The sequence below is a fragment of the Dermochelys coriacea genome, chromosome 27 (genome assembly GCF_009764565.3).
Source record: "Dermochelys coriacea isolate rDerCor1 chromosome 27, rDerCor1.pri.v4, whole genome shotgun sequence".
In the NCBI taxonomy this organism is placed as follows: Eukaryota; Metazoa; Chordata; order Testudines; family Dermochelyidae; genus Dermochelys; species Dermochelys coriacea.
Window position 1 is genome coordinate 11,410,234 of NC_050094.1, and position 16,620 is coordinate 11,426,853.

Below are 16,620 nucleotides of genomic sequence, written 5' to 3' on the forward strand. Positions count from 1 at the left end.
CCGCTCCTCCCACGCCACAGCTGCACACGGGCAAACTCACTCGACACTTTGCCGCACCTGCTACGGCTGGGAGTGAGAGCCGGCCCTGCTTCCAGCATCCGGTTGGTATTGGAATGGTCTTGGTGGGGGAGGCATCACTTTATCCAGCGGCAGGTTTTGTTCTTCCCTGGGCCTGGCCTTCGCTCCTGTCGGTGTCTCTAACTGTGCCAGCTCTGCTGGGGAGGCACTGGGCACCTGCCATGGGGCTGGGCTACATCTCTAGACACATCAGGCTTCCAGATACATACTGCTGTGAAGGAGCAGGGGGGAAATGGACGTCTCCCCTCTCTGGAAAGGCAGCCTGCCCTGTGTGCTCAGTGACGATCCGAACCCAGCGCTGGGGCGAATTCCTGTGTCGGAGGACGCACAAGCGTGCAGTAGGCGCTGACTAAGAAACTGACGCGCGTTCGGTGGGCTGAGTCCAACTCCTGTTCGAAGCCAGCCACCTCCCCACAACGCGATCCATTTCTAGAGGCGCCTGCAGGTCTCGTCCCTCCTCCGGGGAAAGGGGCCGAGGGCCGGAGGAGGCCCCGAGTTTGATCCTATGTGTTACAGAGCAGCAGCCTGGGTCTCGCCCTGAGGAAGGTCACAGAATGTTTCAGGGGGTCGCAACCATCTTCCTGTTTTCCAGCGGCTAGATGAGCAGGGCGCTGTGCAACTCGTTTCTGCTGTGATCTGGGGGGGCCATGCAATGGGAACAGCTGAGCTCTACTGGCTGAGGGGAGCGGACAGGCACCATCTCCTAATCCTTTACGGCTACGATGCTGCAGCCCTGATGCTGAGAAGCACTTATGGATGTAGCTGTATTCCAGTCAGTGTGTCTACTTGTTTGAGTAAGTGTTACTCACCATGAGTAAGGGCTGCAGAATTGGCCCTTTGGCCCCGTCTAGGCACATGGGGCCACAGTCATCCCTGATATAACTGACTTGGGATAAAATTGACCTGTGGTCTGAAGGCTGTGCCCAGGATGGGCCAGCAGCAAGGGACCTAGCCGGCAAGATGTGCTAAGGGTAACGGCCCACCTGCCATAAAGGGCAGGCTGGCAGGAAGGACTTGCCCATGTTGGGGGTGCCCCCTTGGTTGTGAGGGGCAAAGGATCTCATTCTATGGGGTCCTTTGGTCACTGGCTGGCTGCTGTCTGGTCTGTTGGCAAGGAACTCCCGCAGCCCCCTGTCTCTTGGCAGCTGCTGGCTGTGGGGTGGTGGTGAGGGGGCCTGAATGGAAGATGATGGGGGTGAGAGACAACAGGCAGCAGAGAGAGTGGTGAGCAGGAGCTTTCCTGGAGGCAGCTCCTAGCAAGCTGTTACCATGGGCAGGTGCGTAATTAAACAAGTGCCACAGACTAGCCCTGCCGACGTCCCTGCGAAGGGTAGACTGGTATGTCTGGGATGGACGCTGCGGGCGAGGGAGTCATAATAGCTGCAGGTTAATGTCTAGGTGGCACATGTGCTGTCCCCTCTCTGGGGCTCTCTTTCTGAGGCTTGCCTGTACTGGTTAGAATCACAAGGGCACATTCAGCTGTCAGCTTAAAAATAATCCAGCGAGCAGGCAGCCGGGACAATGGAGACCACAGATGGGGAAAGTAGCTGAGCCAGGCACTCCTGGTCTGAAACGGCGAGGATCCTCCTGCATCTCCCCAGCGGGGCCCGGGCTCCCCTGCTTTGCCTGGAGCCTCACGCTGAGAGGTAATTACAGGGGCTGGCAGATGAGTGGCCTGGGGCTGGTTCTGTGGCTTCTCTCTCTGGTTAGCAGGGCTGTGGCAGAGAGAGAGCTGGGTCTGGAGCCCCTGCAGCCAAATTCTCCTCTGCTTGTCCTTGCACCTTTGCACTGTGGGTACAAAACACTCCCAGGATGGGAGGCATTTTCCCAGCTCAGCACACAAGGCAGCAGAGAATCAGACCCCTTCTCTCCCTGCCTACGCTCCTGAGTGGGGCGGGACAGCTGGCTAGCAATCGCCTGGGGGTGCTGCTGCCATCTTAAAATCTCCCTTGGGGACCCAGCAGTCAAAGCCTGTCCTGGGGGCTCTGCCCAGATCCAATCAGCAGCTCTTGTCACGAGCGCTGGAGGCTGCAAGTGGAGGATGGCTGGAGAAGGCTACGTCGGGGGAATTAGGCCTTTCACGGCCATTATCGCAATTGCGTTTGCTCCCCTGGTGCTTTTCACTGTTGGAGAATCAGGGCTTCCTTTGTTTAGCCTCCTGCAGCGTCTCAAACCCAGCGTGGCCCAGTTGCTCCTGGACTCTCGCTTGGATCCCAGGAGAGCTGTCGAGTGGCTGATCTCAGGCTTTCGGGCCTTTCGTAAGCATCTGAACCGAGATTTGGTTTATTCCAGGGCTGCTGGGATGCCCAGTCCCAGAACGACCAGGGTATCCTGAAACCAAGATGGCAACTTGGTTGGAATCGGAGTGGGTCATCGCGTGACAGTGTGTGAGGGGCAGGGCTTCCCAACGGGCTGCAGGGAATTCCTTGTACCGTGGGCCAGGTTCTGCTGGAGTGAAGGCAGCTGGACGCCTTGCGGCGAGCTCTCTCTCCTACTCTGGATCTAGGCTCGGAGCTGTTGGGGTCAGGGGCGGTTTGTTCCTTGTTTGTACAGCACCTAGCACCGCGGGGACCTGTTTCAGGACTAGGCCTCCTAGGCGCTGCCACACTACAAATAACTAATAATAATACTAGGCCCCAAAGCCTGGAATGGGGCCCCCCTCTCCCTGCCGTTTCTGGGTGGGGGGGCCAAGCTAACCCGCTGCAGGTTTTCATTGCTAACAGGCAGCCTCTCTTCGTCGCTCAGGAAAGACACGGGCGAATGTGTCAGGCTGGGCATCTTTATTTTTGCTCTTCAGAGTTGGGCGGGAGTGGCCTGGAGGTGCTTGGCTTTGGGGGATAGAGATCGGGACGCTTTGGCACTGCTTCCCGTCTTGGCTTGTCTGCAGGATCTGTGGCAGTGTGACCTAATGGTTAGGGTGCTGGATAGCGACTCGGGAGACCTGGGTCTATCCCCAGTCTGCTGCTGGTTTGCTGGGGGGCCTTGGGGCAAGTTCCGGCCCCTTGCTGTGTTTCAGTTTCCCCATCTGTAAAATAGGGAGGATGATCCCGCCCTCCTTTTGGCGAGTGCTCGGAGATCTCCTGGAGAACAGCACTGCGTGAGAGCGAGGGATTATTATTGTTAATGGCAGGCAGGAGGGAGGGAAGTGGGTTAACTGTTACCCGCCTGGGGAGCATTGAGCGATGGGCTGAGCACCCGCGATCGCTCCCGTTTCAGAACGGCAGGTTTGTCAGGACTGCCAGTCGCTGGACGCAGGCAGCTGCCCAAACAGGACAGGCTTGGAGCCTAGGGCAGATGACTGGGCCAGGCCTGAGCCACCCTGCCATGGCTCCTCTGGATTGCTGGTGGCAAGAGAAGATCTTCCCAGGCTGCAAACTGCGACCTCGAGAGAGCTTGAGCGCCCCCAGCCAGCGCCGGGGCAGGATGCCACAGCCGTCGCATGTGCAAAGCTGGCACCAGGCCCAAGGCAGGGGAGCTGTTCCTGGGGAGGAGGCCGGACACTTAGGAGCTGGGGTCAGCGTGTTCCCACATGCAGGACAGGACAAGCCTTTCTATAGCATGACTGTATTGTCCAGCAGGATGGGGAGAGACAAAGGGGTTTTGTACCCCCTCCCCTTTGCGTGCGCCCCCCCATCCCCCACCACTCGCTCTTTCTTTCACACATCAAGTTACGAGGCCGAGGGAGGACAGTGCCTGAATTTTAACACCCTCAGCCCATTGCCGGTTCGCTCTCCCATGCCCTTCCTCCTTGAGGGGAGATTTTATTCAGCTGCCGCTCAGGCTGGAGCTCTGGGAATATTAATGAAGCCCCAAGTGGGGGAGGAAAGGACCCCACTGATACTCCGCCCGCTCCGTCTTCTGCCTCCGGCTGTTCGGCCCAGGCCTCTTCGTATGTGGTTGTGACGCGCGGCCAGGCCAGGGCTGCTGGCAGCCTGAGGTGTCTATGTAGGTAAAGCAGAGCCTGCCTCTGCACTGGCTGTAATTACCCGGGGTCCCCGAAATGGGGTCCTGAGGCTCCTGCAGTGTTGGTTTGTGGAGCGAAGCTCCAGGCAGCTGGGCATCCCCTGGGAGCCGGAACTGTCAGCAGTTGGAGTTAGTAGAGTTAGGAGCGATGGGATGGGAATGAATTGTACTTGTGCGCCTCTGGCATTGTCCACTGGAGGAGCCCAGAGAGGTTCCCACCCGCTAGTGAATCAAGCCTCATGACCCCGTCTCCCTGTGATGGAGTATCGATGCCTCTTCCCGTGTTACAGATGGGGAAACCGAGGCACGGAGCTGGGAATGGAAGTGAAGGCTCAGATTGTCAAAGCCACCTCGGGGATTAGGATGCTCAATTTCCAGTCATTTGAGCGAGGACTGGGCAGGCAAACCCCTTGGGCAGTTTGAAAACAGCAGCTGAGATCTCCTGATGTCGGCTGCTGTGCTTCAGCTACTGTGCAGACTGCCCCGCCCCGCCCTGCCGAGGAACCTCCTGGGCATTTGTACCCCTGTAGGATGTAGAGACCCAGCTCGAGGTTGGTGCCCCACGGGCAGAACACTCCCTTCCCTGGAGAGCCTCCGGTTGCTGGGATTGTCTCCCCCGGGCACGCTGAAGGGAGGAGAGCGCTAGGAACAGGGGCCGAGTCAGCCCCCTCTGGGAGGGCGAGATGGACCCGTCACGACTTGGTGTCTCTTTCTTCCGCTTCTGGCCTCTCTGGTTGGGGAGACTCCGGCAGTGCCAGGTGCTCGCACGCAGTCACTTTATTAATTAGGCTTCTGCCCTCCATGCTTTGCTCCCACCCCCCTGGCAGCGCCAGGCCCATCTTCTCTAGGGCGCCACCTGCGCCCGCCTGATTGGAGCATTTGCATTCCCCCCCAGGTTATTGTTGGCAGAGCAGCCGTGTGTTCTGGGGGGCTGCAGGGACGAGACGGGAGTCCCTTCGGGCCCTGTCAGACGATGCTTTGTTTCAGGGGTGTCCTGGGGGGTGGATTTGGCTTGGCTTATGCAGCAGTGGGAGCGCACAGATGCGGCCTGATCAGATGTTCGTTTTTTTCCGACTGGTTGAACACGCCAGAGCAGAAGGATGCCGGGGAGGGACTTTCAGGCAGGAAGGATCCCTAGAGGTGGGCTTGATCAGGAGCCACTTCAGCAACCTGCCGCTGCCTCCCCACATCCTTCTCCTTTAATCTCTAGTTCTTTTTTTTCCCTTTCCGCATTTGCCTTCTAGGCCTTCCTCCTTTTCTTTCCCTGGTCACTGTCTGTCTGTTTCACACCAGTCAAACGCTCCCTGCCCGCTGGAACGGAGAGGGTGCCCTGGATGCTCACCCCAGCAGTGCTGCCCTCCGATAACCCCTCCTGTCTCCCGCTTCCTGCATTTTTGTTGCTGTTGTGACAAGAGCACGTCCGGGAGGAATCTGGGTTTGCTGCTGCTCCGGGGCTGTTTTTCCCTTTCGAGTGCTGTCCCTGGGTGTTACAGCCCCTCAGCGCAGCTGGGTTAGGCCTGCGGGATGTGCCCTGCTGTGTGCGGTCGAGTGTCCCGCGTCCCTTGTGCCATACCCCAGACCCCCCCTCTGGCTCCTGGCATAATCAACCCCACCAGGCTCTACGCAGAGGGAACGGTCGGTGTCCAGCTGTCTGTCACGTGGCTTGGCTCGCCGTGGCCCATCTCAGCTCGCTGCGCTGGCACGGTGCGGGCTTGGAGGGTGCCGGGTGGCTGGCCTGGGGGGCTATTCAGAGAATTGTCAGGGGCTTAATCTCACGAGCCGGCCTGAGCCGAAGGAAGGCTCTGTGTTGCGAATGGCCGATAAGCGTGAAGCACTCATCTGGAAAGGGAGAGCGTGGAAAGCCCTTTATGCCCTGGATAGATTGCTTGGATCTCTGTCGGGACTGGGAGTCCCGTGGGGGGCAGGAGGCGGGCTGGCTCAGTGTGATTAAAATCTGCATCCCCCGCCTGATGGGGCTTTCTGTCTCAGAGCGACAACCTTAGGGGACGTGGCGGCCTTGTCTGAACTGGGCAGTCCAGCCGGCAGGGGAGCCATGCCGTGTCAGACGGTGCACAATAAAGCCAGACACTAAGGCACAATTTGCACCCAGCGCAACTTCCTCCTGCTTGGAGCCAAGCTCAGTTGTGTGGCTTTGCCTGTCTGCGCTTGGGTTCATGCTGGCTGGAAGAGAGCGAATCCTCCGTGCAGACAAAGCCTGGGTGAAGGCATGAGAATAGCTCAGATCCGTTCTCTTGGGCACAGGGTTCTGATCCGGGCTTGTCCCTGCAAATGTCCCAGATTAAACAGCTTCAAGCCAAGGAGGCGACATGCGATTACCGCAGCACTGAGAGCAGGGCTGGGAGTGCAGGCCTCTGCAGCCCGAGATGTCCCTCTGGCTATGGAATTGCCAAGTCCTAGTATATGATAATACTGTGCTCTTCTGTTCTGCCTCTTGGCTGGGGCTCTCCTTGTCCTTCAAAACATCCTGTTTGTTCAGGCTCGCCTCTCCCCTGCAAGGAAGCTTTGTGATCACCCCTCCCCCCATTTACAGGTCGGGAAACTGAGGCACAGAGCGGTGAAGTGAATTGTCTGAGGTGATAAAGGGAGCCTGATCCAGGCACCAGAGCTGAACCCAGATATCCTCAGTCCTAGCTGTATCCACCAGGCCAGCCTTCCTCTTGAACCACGATTCTTATCTCCTTCCAGTCCACTCCCTCCCAACTGCCGACCTGTGTTCCAGTCATTACAAATCTTCCCCTTTTCCTCCTGTCAGTTTTCCCCCTCCATACCCCCAGAATGTTTCACCCCTTCTGCTGTTGGGCACTGTCATAAATATAAAGGGAAGGGCAACCACCTTTCTGTATTCAGTGCTATAAAATCCCTCCTGGCCAGAGGCAAAACCCTTTCACCTGAAAAGGGTTGAGAAGCTAAGGTAACCTCGCTAGCACCTGACCCAAAATGACCAATGAGGGGACAAGATACTTTCAAATCTGGAGGGGGGGGGAACAAAGGGATCTGTCTGTCTGTGTGATGCTTTTGCTGGGAACAGATCAGGAATGCAAGCCTTCCAACTCCTGTTAGTAAGTAATCTAGTTAGGAAATGCATTAGATTTTCTTTTGTTTAATGGCTGGTAAAATAAGCTGTACTGGAGGGAATGTATATTCCTGTTTTTGTGTCTTTTGTAACTTAAGATTTTGCCTAGAGGGATTCTCTGTATTTTGAATCTGATTACCCTGTAAGGTATTTACCATCCTGATTTTACAGAGGTGATTCTTTTACCTTTTCTTTAATTAAAATTCTTCTTTTAAGAACCTGATTGATTTTTCATTGTTCTTAAGATCCAAGGGTTTGGGTCTGTGTTCACCTGTACCAATTGGTGAGGATTCTTATCAAGCCTTCCCCAGGAAAGGGGTTTAGGGCTTGGTGGGGATATTTTGGGGAAAGATGTCTCCAGGTGGTCTCTTTCCCTGTTCTTTAACCCGCTTGGTGGTGGCAGCATACTGTTCAAGGACAAGGCAAAGTTTGTACCTTGGGGAAGTTTTTAACCTAAGCTGGTAAGAATAAGCTTAGGGGGTCTTTCATGCAGGTCCCCACATCTGTACCCTAGTGTTCAGAGTGGGGAAGGAACTTGACAGGCACTGATCTCATTTTGCTGCCACATTCGGACATTTCCTTCAACATGGCTTGAGCCTGTCAGCCGGGTCTAACAGCCCCGAGTCCCCGCTGGCCTCCTGCTTGCATAGCCGTGCACACCAGGGCAAATTTGCATCCCCTTTGCACAGGTTTAACAACAAAAACAATACTGCCTAGCTCTTACGTAACACTACGAAGGAGGGCAGAATCCTTATCCCTGTTTTACAGATGGGGATGCTGAGGCATAGGGTGTTGTTGTGACATAGCCGGGACTAGAGTCTAACTCTTCTGAGTCCTGGTCCAGTGCTCAATCCACTAGGCCCCACAGGCCAGTGGAGAATGGGGCCCAGCGTGCAGGGTATCGTGGACTTGGGCCCCAGGAGTAAACTTTTAAAAAGTACCCAAATGACTAAGCAGCTGATGGCAAAAAAAATCCCCATTTTCCAAAGGGATTTAGGAGCCCGAGACTTGTCTATGCAGGAAAGTGATTCTGAATCAGGTAGGGCGTGAACTGAAAACATTACAGCTATTCCAGAATAAGTGCATCCATGTGGGATGTTATTCCACAATAGCTTTGCTGGTCGATTTCCCTGTGCAGACAAGCCCCAAGCTTTCCCATTGAAAGTCAATGGGAGGGAGGATCCTAAATCACCTAGGGAGCTTTATGATGATTTTATCCCATCTCTTTATTTTGTGCGTGGTCTCTCTTAGGGGCTGAGGGAAGAGCAATAAAATCATCTCACAGATGGAAAAGGGGAATGCGGCGGGAGTGGAATTATTGCCACGTTTATCTGTCTTGCAAGCCCCGCCAATATATATTTCATAACCAGAACAATCACAACACTCGGTTCTCCTTGCTAGATCTCAGAGCACATCACCACCTATAATGGATTTATCTTCATAACCCCCCAGGGAGGCAGGGCAGTGCTGTTGTCCCCACTTTCTCTGTGCCTCGGTTTCCCTACCTGTGAAATGGAGTAAATGCTACTGACCTCCTTTGTGAAGTGCTTTGAGATCTACTGATGAAAAGCACTTAGAAAGAATCAGGGTTTATTATTCATTATAAGAGGCAAGGGCGGGGAGCTAATATATTTTATTGGGCCAACTTCTGTTGGGGGAAAGGACAGGCTTTTGAGGGACACGGAGCTCTTCCTCGGGTCTGGAGAAGATAACCAGAGCATCCAAGCTAAATGTAAGGTAGGACAGATTAAGTATGTGGGGTTCACGCACATGCTGTAGGAGACCCCTTAAAATGGAGTGGTCCAATTATGTGTTAGCAGGCAGCCGGGTGTGTTGCCTGGTGTGATGAGCCAGAAAACCAGAGTCTCTGTTGCGTCTGTGGTTTTGAGTGGCTGGAGGAGTTATGAATTGACATTTCCTGGCAGCCTCAGGACACTTACGAGGCCCTGAAGTGGCTGTTGGGCCTCTGTGCCCGTTGGCGCATGCAGGAGGGAGATTTCTGTGGCCCATCATATTGGCCGCAGTTGGAAATGGGCTTGGAGTGGTTTATTCTAATTCTTCTGGTTTATTCTAGTCCTGCAGAGCTCCCAGTCAAGTCCCGCAAATGGGTCAGGAGAATGGGTTGCAGGATTGTGCCTGCCATTGGAACAGCTTTGTGGGGACGGGAGGGTTGGGAAGACGCCTCCCCTGTAGGAGGGATCCATTGGCCAACGGCCACAAATGCCGCAGGGACGGGTATGCCCTGTAATCTTGTTGAGCCACGTGACGTGCGGCGAGGCACCATAGAACCAAAAGAGCCTGGGTCCAAGCTGGGGCCCTAAGGTGAAGCATATCTCTAAAGTACAGCGTGTCGTGTTGCAAAGCTCGGGGAGCGGGAAGGCGGGGCGGCTGGCAGGGAGCCCCAGGGCCTGCAGATTACACACTCTCCGCATTCCTTTGGTTGGCTGATTGAACAGGGCAGCTCCAGCCGGGCTGCGGCATGTCTGTGTCCCACACCCTGCCGGGGAGACGGTGCCGTGAGACTTGGTGTTCGGCCTGCCACAGGCAGCCAGGCTGCGCTCGGCTTTCTCAGTGGCTCAGATGTCCAACCGATAGTGCGTCTCCCTGCGTGTCCGGTGACCCAGCTGAAAATCCGGCAGCCACCAGCTGGGAGCTGCTGATTGTCCGATCTGGGTGTCGGTCGTCAGGCGATAGCACCCCTGCCCCTTGGCTTTATTGGGGAGGTGGCCAGGAGGAGGCGGCTGCAGAGGACAGAAGGAGGTGGCTGTCGGCCTGCAGGAAGGGAAGGAGGAACCGGGGGCTGCTGAGCCCCAGGCCCTGGGAAGTGGGATCTGCTCCGGGAAGTGGGATCTGCTCCAGGAAGTGTTGCGTGCCAGTGCCTGCAGTGATGCCCGCCCCCTGCCCCCTCTTTCTGGAAAGGGTTTTCACACCCTCCAGCCAAGTGCCTCTCGAGAGGCCTCGTCCCGGCTCCACCCACACTCCAGTTATCACCAGGGATGTAATTGGAAGGGGCTTTTTTTTTTTTCATGCTGCCCCTGTCCTGGCAGTTCGCTATCCTGTGGCCTTCCCGGGCTCCAGCATGCTGCCTTTGGCCTCCCCAGCCGCATCCCCCTCCTCACTCTGCCCCGCCGGCTCCCCATTCGCTCCGGGATCCAGTTCAAAAGCCCCTGCCTTGTTTGACGCTCGGTCCAGCCAGCCATGCAGCACTAGTCTCGCTCTCTCCCCCTCTCCCTCAATCTCCGCCCGCTGGCCTCGTCTTCCTCCAGCTTCACACAAGCTCCTGGCAGCAGGTGCAAGAGCCTTCTCCAGCGCAGCTCCTGCCAGCTGGGAACGTGTGTACACGCCAGTTGGGTCACTTCAGGGATACCGGTCTCGTTATCATGGTAGACCCCTGCCTATGGTAGATCACTTTGTTGATCAAGGTCCTTCTGCCAGTGTAGCTATTCCTGTGTGGGAAGGGGAATGAACGAATTTACAGATAGGAATTTCTATTGGGACTTGGAAACTTTTTAACTGTGCCCAGGAGCAGTTCAGGGTAGGAAATGTAGATGGGTTTCCTGGGACAGGGACGGTCATTTTGCTCTAGTCCTGTGTAGTGCCTGGCACAATGAGGCCCTGATCTTGGATTGGTGTTACCATAACACCAACAATGCATCACAGTAATGAATGAGCCTTTGCCTTCCAGTAGCCCCCAGAGGCCCAGCTGCGATCAGGGCCCCGCAGTGTCAGGTGCTGCAGGTAGAGGTGAAATGAATTAACCCAGATCTCCCAGCAGGCTGGTGACCTGAGTACCAACCCAGTGCCATAACTACCAGGCTGTCCTTCCTTTCGCTGTGGCTGGCAGGGAGGGCTAGGAGGGAAGTATGCAATAATCCAAGTGGAGATCTGCCTTAACCCCTTTCTTCTTGCCCCCGACAGCCGACGCTGGGCCGGAGAGATGGGACCTCTCCGAATGACAACGCCCCCCTGGAGGAGCCCTTCCCCTGGATGGGGCCGAAGACGGTGCTGCTGCGGAAGAGCTCGCAGGGGGGGTTTGGCTTCACCCTCCGACATTTCATCGTCTATCCCCCGGAGTCGGCGGTCCATTCCGATGTCAAGGTAGCACTGCCTGCCTCCCTCCCCTGGCTCCATCAGCTTGGGCAGCGTGTCCATTTGGCAGGGGCTGGTCCCCTGAGAGGAGGACCCCTCCCTCTGCTGAGTTCAGTGATAGCATTATTTGAGGGGGATTGGAAGGAGTGGGGAGAGGGCAGCTGTTTTGGGTCCCCAGGACAGCCTGGATGTTGATCCTTATGGGATTCCCCAGGGTGACTCATGTGGGTGAACTTTACCGGGGTCCCCAAAGGGGAAACAACCCAAAGAAGCCAATTTCCCTGGCTCCCTCCCAGCTGTTATATGGTAGTGGCCTGCCTTCAAATTCTCCCTGCTTAAGAAGTCACTGGCTCCCTCCCTCCCCACAGCCTGTGCTGAGCCAGGGGTCTGACTACCTGACCGTGATCCCTCCTGGAAATCTCTGAGTCTCTGCAATCCGACACACTCAGGTCATGGTGGTCTCTGGATCCGGTGTGAACGGTCCACAGCACTGCCTTCCCTCTGGCCCATGGAGCGTCCTGACTCTTACTCAGACTTTCCATTGCCTTGGCTTGCATCTCTGCCGTGTGCTTTGAATTCTGCATATTTCCACTGGGGACAGGTGCCCCATAGTCCCCCAGTTTCTTTGCCCTTCCACCCCTCTTAAAACAAAACCCTTGAAATTCCATCCCTCTCTGTCCCAGGCACCGTCACTCCAGAGTGGCTGGTTCCCCCTTCCCTCCCATGGTTCAGTCACCCACCCCGCACTGCCCTCCATGGACGCTCGCCAGCATTGCCCCCGGTTTAAATACCTGTAGAGGCCTTGCATCATGGTGACCTCCCTCTGGCCAAGGTGAGCACTGGATGAGCCTGGCCAGTGCCTTGGCTGTAGGCAGGCACGCCTCGTCCCCGGGGCTCCTGTCGGCAGGATGCTTTTCTCTGGCTACAGCCAGCTGGTGGCAGAGAAGATGGCCCCTGACGGTCCAGGGAAGGAAAGCTGGCTTAGATTTCCCCATACTGTTTGTTCTTTGGTTGTGGAGAGGAAGGGCAAATGGAGGCGAATGGATCCGCTCCAGGCCTGGCAAGAACCATGGTGTCTGGCCAGTGAATGGGGCCACAGCTGAAGGAGAAGCCCCCCACCGCAGAGCTCCACTACTAAACGCTACCGTCTTAACGAGAAACCGATGGCTCTGAGCGGCCACCAGCCCTGCAAACCCACCCCTGCCCGGCGCCTGTGCCCGGATGCTCTACGGGTTTTCCATAGAATGGAGTGAAATAAATTTCTTAGCTGCTGAAGTTGCTACTGTGGAGCCCATGCCAGATACACAGTCGGTTGCCTCAGGACCATTGACCCAGAGGATTTGCCTCCTACTCGACTGGGGCATTGGCCCATCGTGTCTGGTATCTTTCCTCCGAGAGGCCAATGCATGTTGCTTTCTCAATATCCCGTACTGTGCAATGCCAAGTAGGGGGGAATTCCTTCCCGTTCACTGCCGCTGGCAGATGTCTCCCTGAAGCCTGGCATTGCCTACCCGTGTCAGAGAGAATAACCACATGACTGTCTCCAGCGCGGCTGTTTGACTCCCTGACCAGCTTTGGCCTGGAATTGCTTTGTGTTTGCTCCTCTCTGAGCAGAGCAGCACCTGGCTGGGGCACTGCTTGTTGGCCTGGCACCTGCGGCAGCACGGATGTGGATGGGGGCTTTCGCTTACCTCCCCAGGTGTACCACGGCCAAACGCCTGGTATGTGGGGCGATCCCAGCGACGGGGGCTGGCTTGCTCTTGCGATTGGTATCAAGAAGGCTGCTGCAGAGCTGGGTGTGCGGGAGCCCAGGGGAGGCTGCGTTTCCGTAACGGGGCAGTGTCGCGTAACCCAGCTGGGGAGCCTGGTGTAGGAAGTGCAGCCTTGGGGCTGCCCCCATCAGCTTCCTCATTCAGGGTTCTGGACCCTCTCCCATAGCTGTGCAGCTCGCCCTCAGGGATGTATCCCAGAACCCTGTCCTCCTGTCCCCAGAACGGGGAGTTGCGGTAGGGCTTTGACTCTGCTTGTAATTCAGCTGTGTGGAGAGGTAGGGAGCCGGGGAGCATCCCAACCCCCTGCAGCCCACCCAGCTGCTGGAGCCCCCCGGATTCAGGCTGAGAACTGAACCTTCGGCACACAGTTTAACCCCTTCACCACTGAACAGCAGGCTAGACAGGCGCAGCCGATGGGCTCCCTTGAAACGGTCAGAGGGATGTGGCCCGCCCTGATGTTCCCTAGCAGGGCGCATATGCGGCAGCAAGTGGCGATTAAAGCAACCAGCTGGGGCAGGCGATCTGGACTCTTTGCCCAACACAATTCGTGCAAAATAACCCCTGAGTTTCAGGGGAATATTAGTTCAGCTGAGGCCTGATTGGGGCCAAATGAGTTCTGCCCATGGAGTGTGGCGACATCTGAAACTACGGTGGGGAGAGCAGGTGTATCCCGCCCCCTGCCTTGGAAGGGATTCCCTGCTTGATTCCTAGATTTGCCCTCTTGGTCCCTGGGGGGACAGAGCGGGGGGATGGCAGTGCCGCTGATTGCTGCAGACTCGGTACTTGGGGAGGAAGAAGAGGTTTCAGTGGCAGAAAGTCACAGCAACGCTGGAGCTGCCAAAGCAAAAGCGCCTGAGTCTGCTCTGGTGCCCAGGGCCTGATGGCTCAAGGGAAGCTGTCGCCCCTTCTCTGCCCCGGGGCCGTGCAGCTGACCAGTTGTGCAACGCATCCGTGAGAGAAACGATTCCTTTTGGACCCGGCGCCCCCCATGCGCCTCCCCTCCCTTCCCAAATGGGGAGCAGCCTCTGCCCTGCAGCAAGAGGATTTGTTGGAACATTTTTTGACCTGACTCCTTAGCTTTGTACAGCTGCCTCTGTTTGTTGGTGGGTGCCCGTAAATCCCCCTGTGCAAATCCCACTGCACTGTTTGCTGAGCGCCGGTGGCGATGAATTCCACAGGTTTGCTACATGCTGCCTCTGGCAGATTGACTGGTAGCAAATTTACAGCTTTTCAGATTTACTGCCTGTCAGGTGGAGGAGCTCCATGCTTTGCTGTGGCAGGATCAAGAGAAATGGCGGCTGGTTTCTTAGTTAACCAGTCATTATCTATAAATCATCTCCCACCCAGCTCCTCTCTAACCGAAATAGTACAAGCCTTTTTTATCTCCCCTCTGGGAGCCCTTAACAATCCAACCTGTAAAACCCCAGGAACCACTCAATTCTACTTGGACTGCTCCTGAAAGGTATTTGCGTAAAGAGGAAGGATGATCTTATGGGTCAAGACCCTTGGCTGGTACTCAGGAAACCTGGGGTCAGTTCCTGCCTCTGCCACTGTCTCCCTGGTGACCATGGGTAAGTCATTTAATCTCAGTCTGCATTCTCCAGCTAGTACCATGGAGAAAGGAAAGATTATTTCCCACCTTCTCTCTTGTCTGCTTAGATGATAAGCTCTCATTGGAAGAGCTGTCTCTTGCTGCATGTGTGGACCCTCTTCCGCCCCTGCCCTGAGCTCGGTTGGGGCCACTAGCCTCTGCTATAGTTAATAACATGTAGAATACATGCCTAGCTTGCGCATGAAGGTATTTACAGCTTTGGTGTGCAAGCCAGTAGGCCACGTGGCCATGGGTATGTGCCCAGTTGCACGTGGGACACGCTGTGGTTTTCACACATAGTTTTGCAGCCACTCCAGGTCCTGGAGTTCATTTTGTGTTCTACACAGGACCTGGCTCAGATTGCCCCTCTCTGCTCTGTCCTCAGTTCGACCGCCACCCTCCGCCCCACAGGTGGCTGCATTTCGCGGGTGCTGTAGGGAAGGTACATGCCGTGAAATCTGCCCGAAGAACCCGCTCCAACGGCTGACCTGATTGGGTGGAGGTGGAGTGGGATGGTACCTCCCTGTGTTTGGGGCAGTCCCTTAGAACTGGAGATTGCCGTACAAGGGCAGCTGGTAAAATACTCCAGGATCTTTCAGGGTGAACATGTGCCAACTGGGAATTACATTGGCTGGAGACGTTAGACTCTTTGGGGTGAGGAGCATTTAATGACAGGGCTCATCTGAGGGAGGGGAGGTAGACGTGGGGCTTTATCATGGCTGCTCAGGACTGGTTCCTTCACTAAGTCATTTCCTCCCCCTGGCCGCCCTACTTGTTTTGGGAATCAAACAGCATCTTGTCTCCAGGTGGCCTTTGATCTTTCCACCACGTGTTTGCAGACGTTTAAACCATCTGACAATAGCACCCAGCTGTTAGCTCCTTTCCCCATCCTGGTTCATGATGGATGAGGGGAGCCCTGACGGCAGCATCTGGAGTCGTCTGACATTGAGACGTCCCTCAGCTGCATCGTAGCATCTGGGAACGTGTGGCAGCGAGACAGGACTGTGGTACCTCAGCACCAAATCCTGGAGCCGCCTCTGCTGTGCGTGGGACTGTGACACAGCTGCCCAAAGCACAGGGCCCAGGAACCCCTTCGGCTGTATCCCAGCCCAGGACCTCTGCTCGGGCATGCAGCATCCAGAAACTCTGACGCCGAGCCCTGGCTGTATTCTCTGTGCTGCATCCCGGGAGCTGTTCAGAAATCCCTTCCCTGGACACAGGCCTGCTTTTCTCCTGCTGCGTGACAGGGCTTCAACGTGGGCCTGACTCCTGTCTGTCTTTCCCTGGGGCAGCCTGGTGCAGGGCTGGCAACATAAGTGTGACAAGACTGCCCAATAATTCCCTTCCGCATGGGACCGTGGCCCGGCTGCTTTCCCCTCCAGCTCCTTTCCCAGCACCGCCGAGCTGCCCCAGAGAGCGGTGGGGATCCCAGGCACGGAGGCGCCTGTCCCGAGCAATCTCCAACCCCAGCACTGTTTGCTGGCTGCAGTTTCTTTCGGATTCAGCGTCTGGCCTGGAACTGCTGACCAGGCGGGACTCGGCATCACGGCCGGAGCCAGCGCTCTCGGGTTCAACCAGCCAAGCCTTTGTCTGGGTCACTTTGGAAAGGAAAAACAGGTTTCTGCCAGGCCCGTTCAAAGACTGCCTGGGGTCTGGAATTGCTTGGATTCTCTCCCCCTCTCTTCTGTGCAGCGTCCTTCAGACAAAGGGGGACCTGTCTTGGAGAGTTCGGCGACCCCTGGGGTACTCCATCCTTAGAGGTTTTTAAGGCCCGGCTTGACAAAGCCCTGGCTAGGACGATTTAGTTGGGGTTGGTCCTGATTTGAGCAGGGGCTTGGACTAGATGACCTCCTGAGGTCCCTTCCAATCCTGATCTTCTATGATTCCATGCAGCCCCTCTGCCTGACTCTGTAGTGCTCCCAGGGTTCCCCTACCCCCTTCAAGCCTCCCCCATCTCTGGGGGGGCTTATCCGGCTCTCTGAGTACCTCTGAGTCACTAGTGGGGTTATCCTCGCCATGCCCTGTGCTAGCCT

At 56.2% G+C, this 16,620-nt stretch overlaps 1 protein-coding gene across 6 annotated transcripts in view; it reads left to right on the forward strand.

Annotated features, from left to right (window-relative positions):
* The window catches only part of ARHGAP23 (Rho GTPase activating protein 23), a 128,345-nt gene that overhangs the window by 56,910 nt on the left and 54,815 nt on the right, over window positions 1-16,620 (forward strand). For 5 of the 6 annotated variants that reach the window (XM_038385598.2, XM_038385597.2, XM_038385594.2 and 2 more), the window contains exon 2: window positions 11,054-11,233. In XM_038385598.2, the coding sequence (XP_038241526.1) occupies window positions 11,054-11,233 (180 nt within the window). Of the gene's footprint in view, window positions 1-9,871; window positions 10,120-11,053; window positions 11,234-16,620 lie in introns of those variants that run through there. The other variant, XM_043503293.1, reaches the window with a different exon arrangement.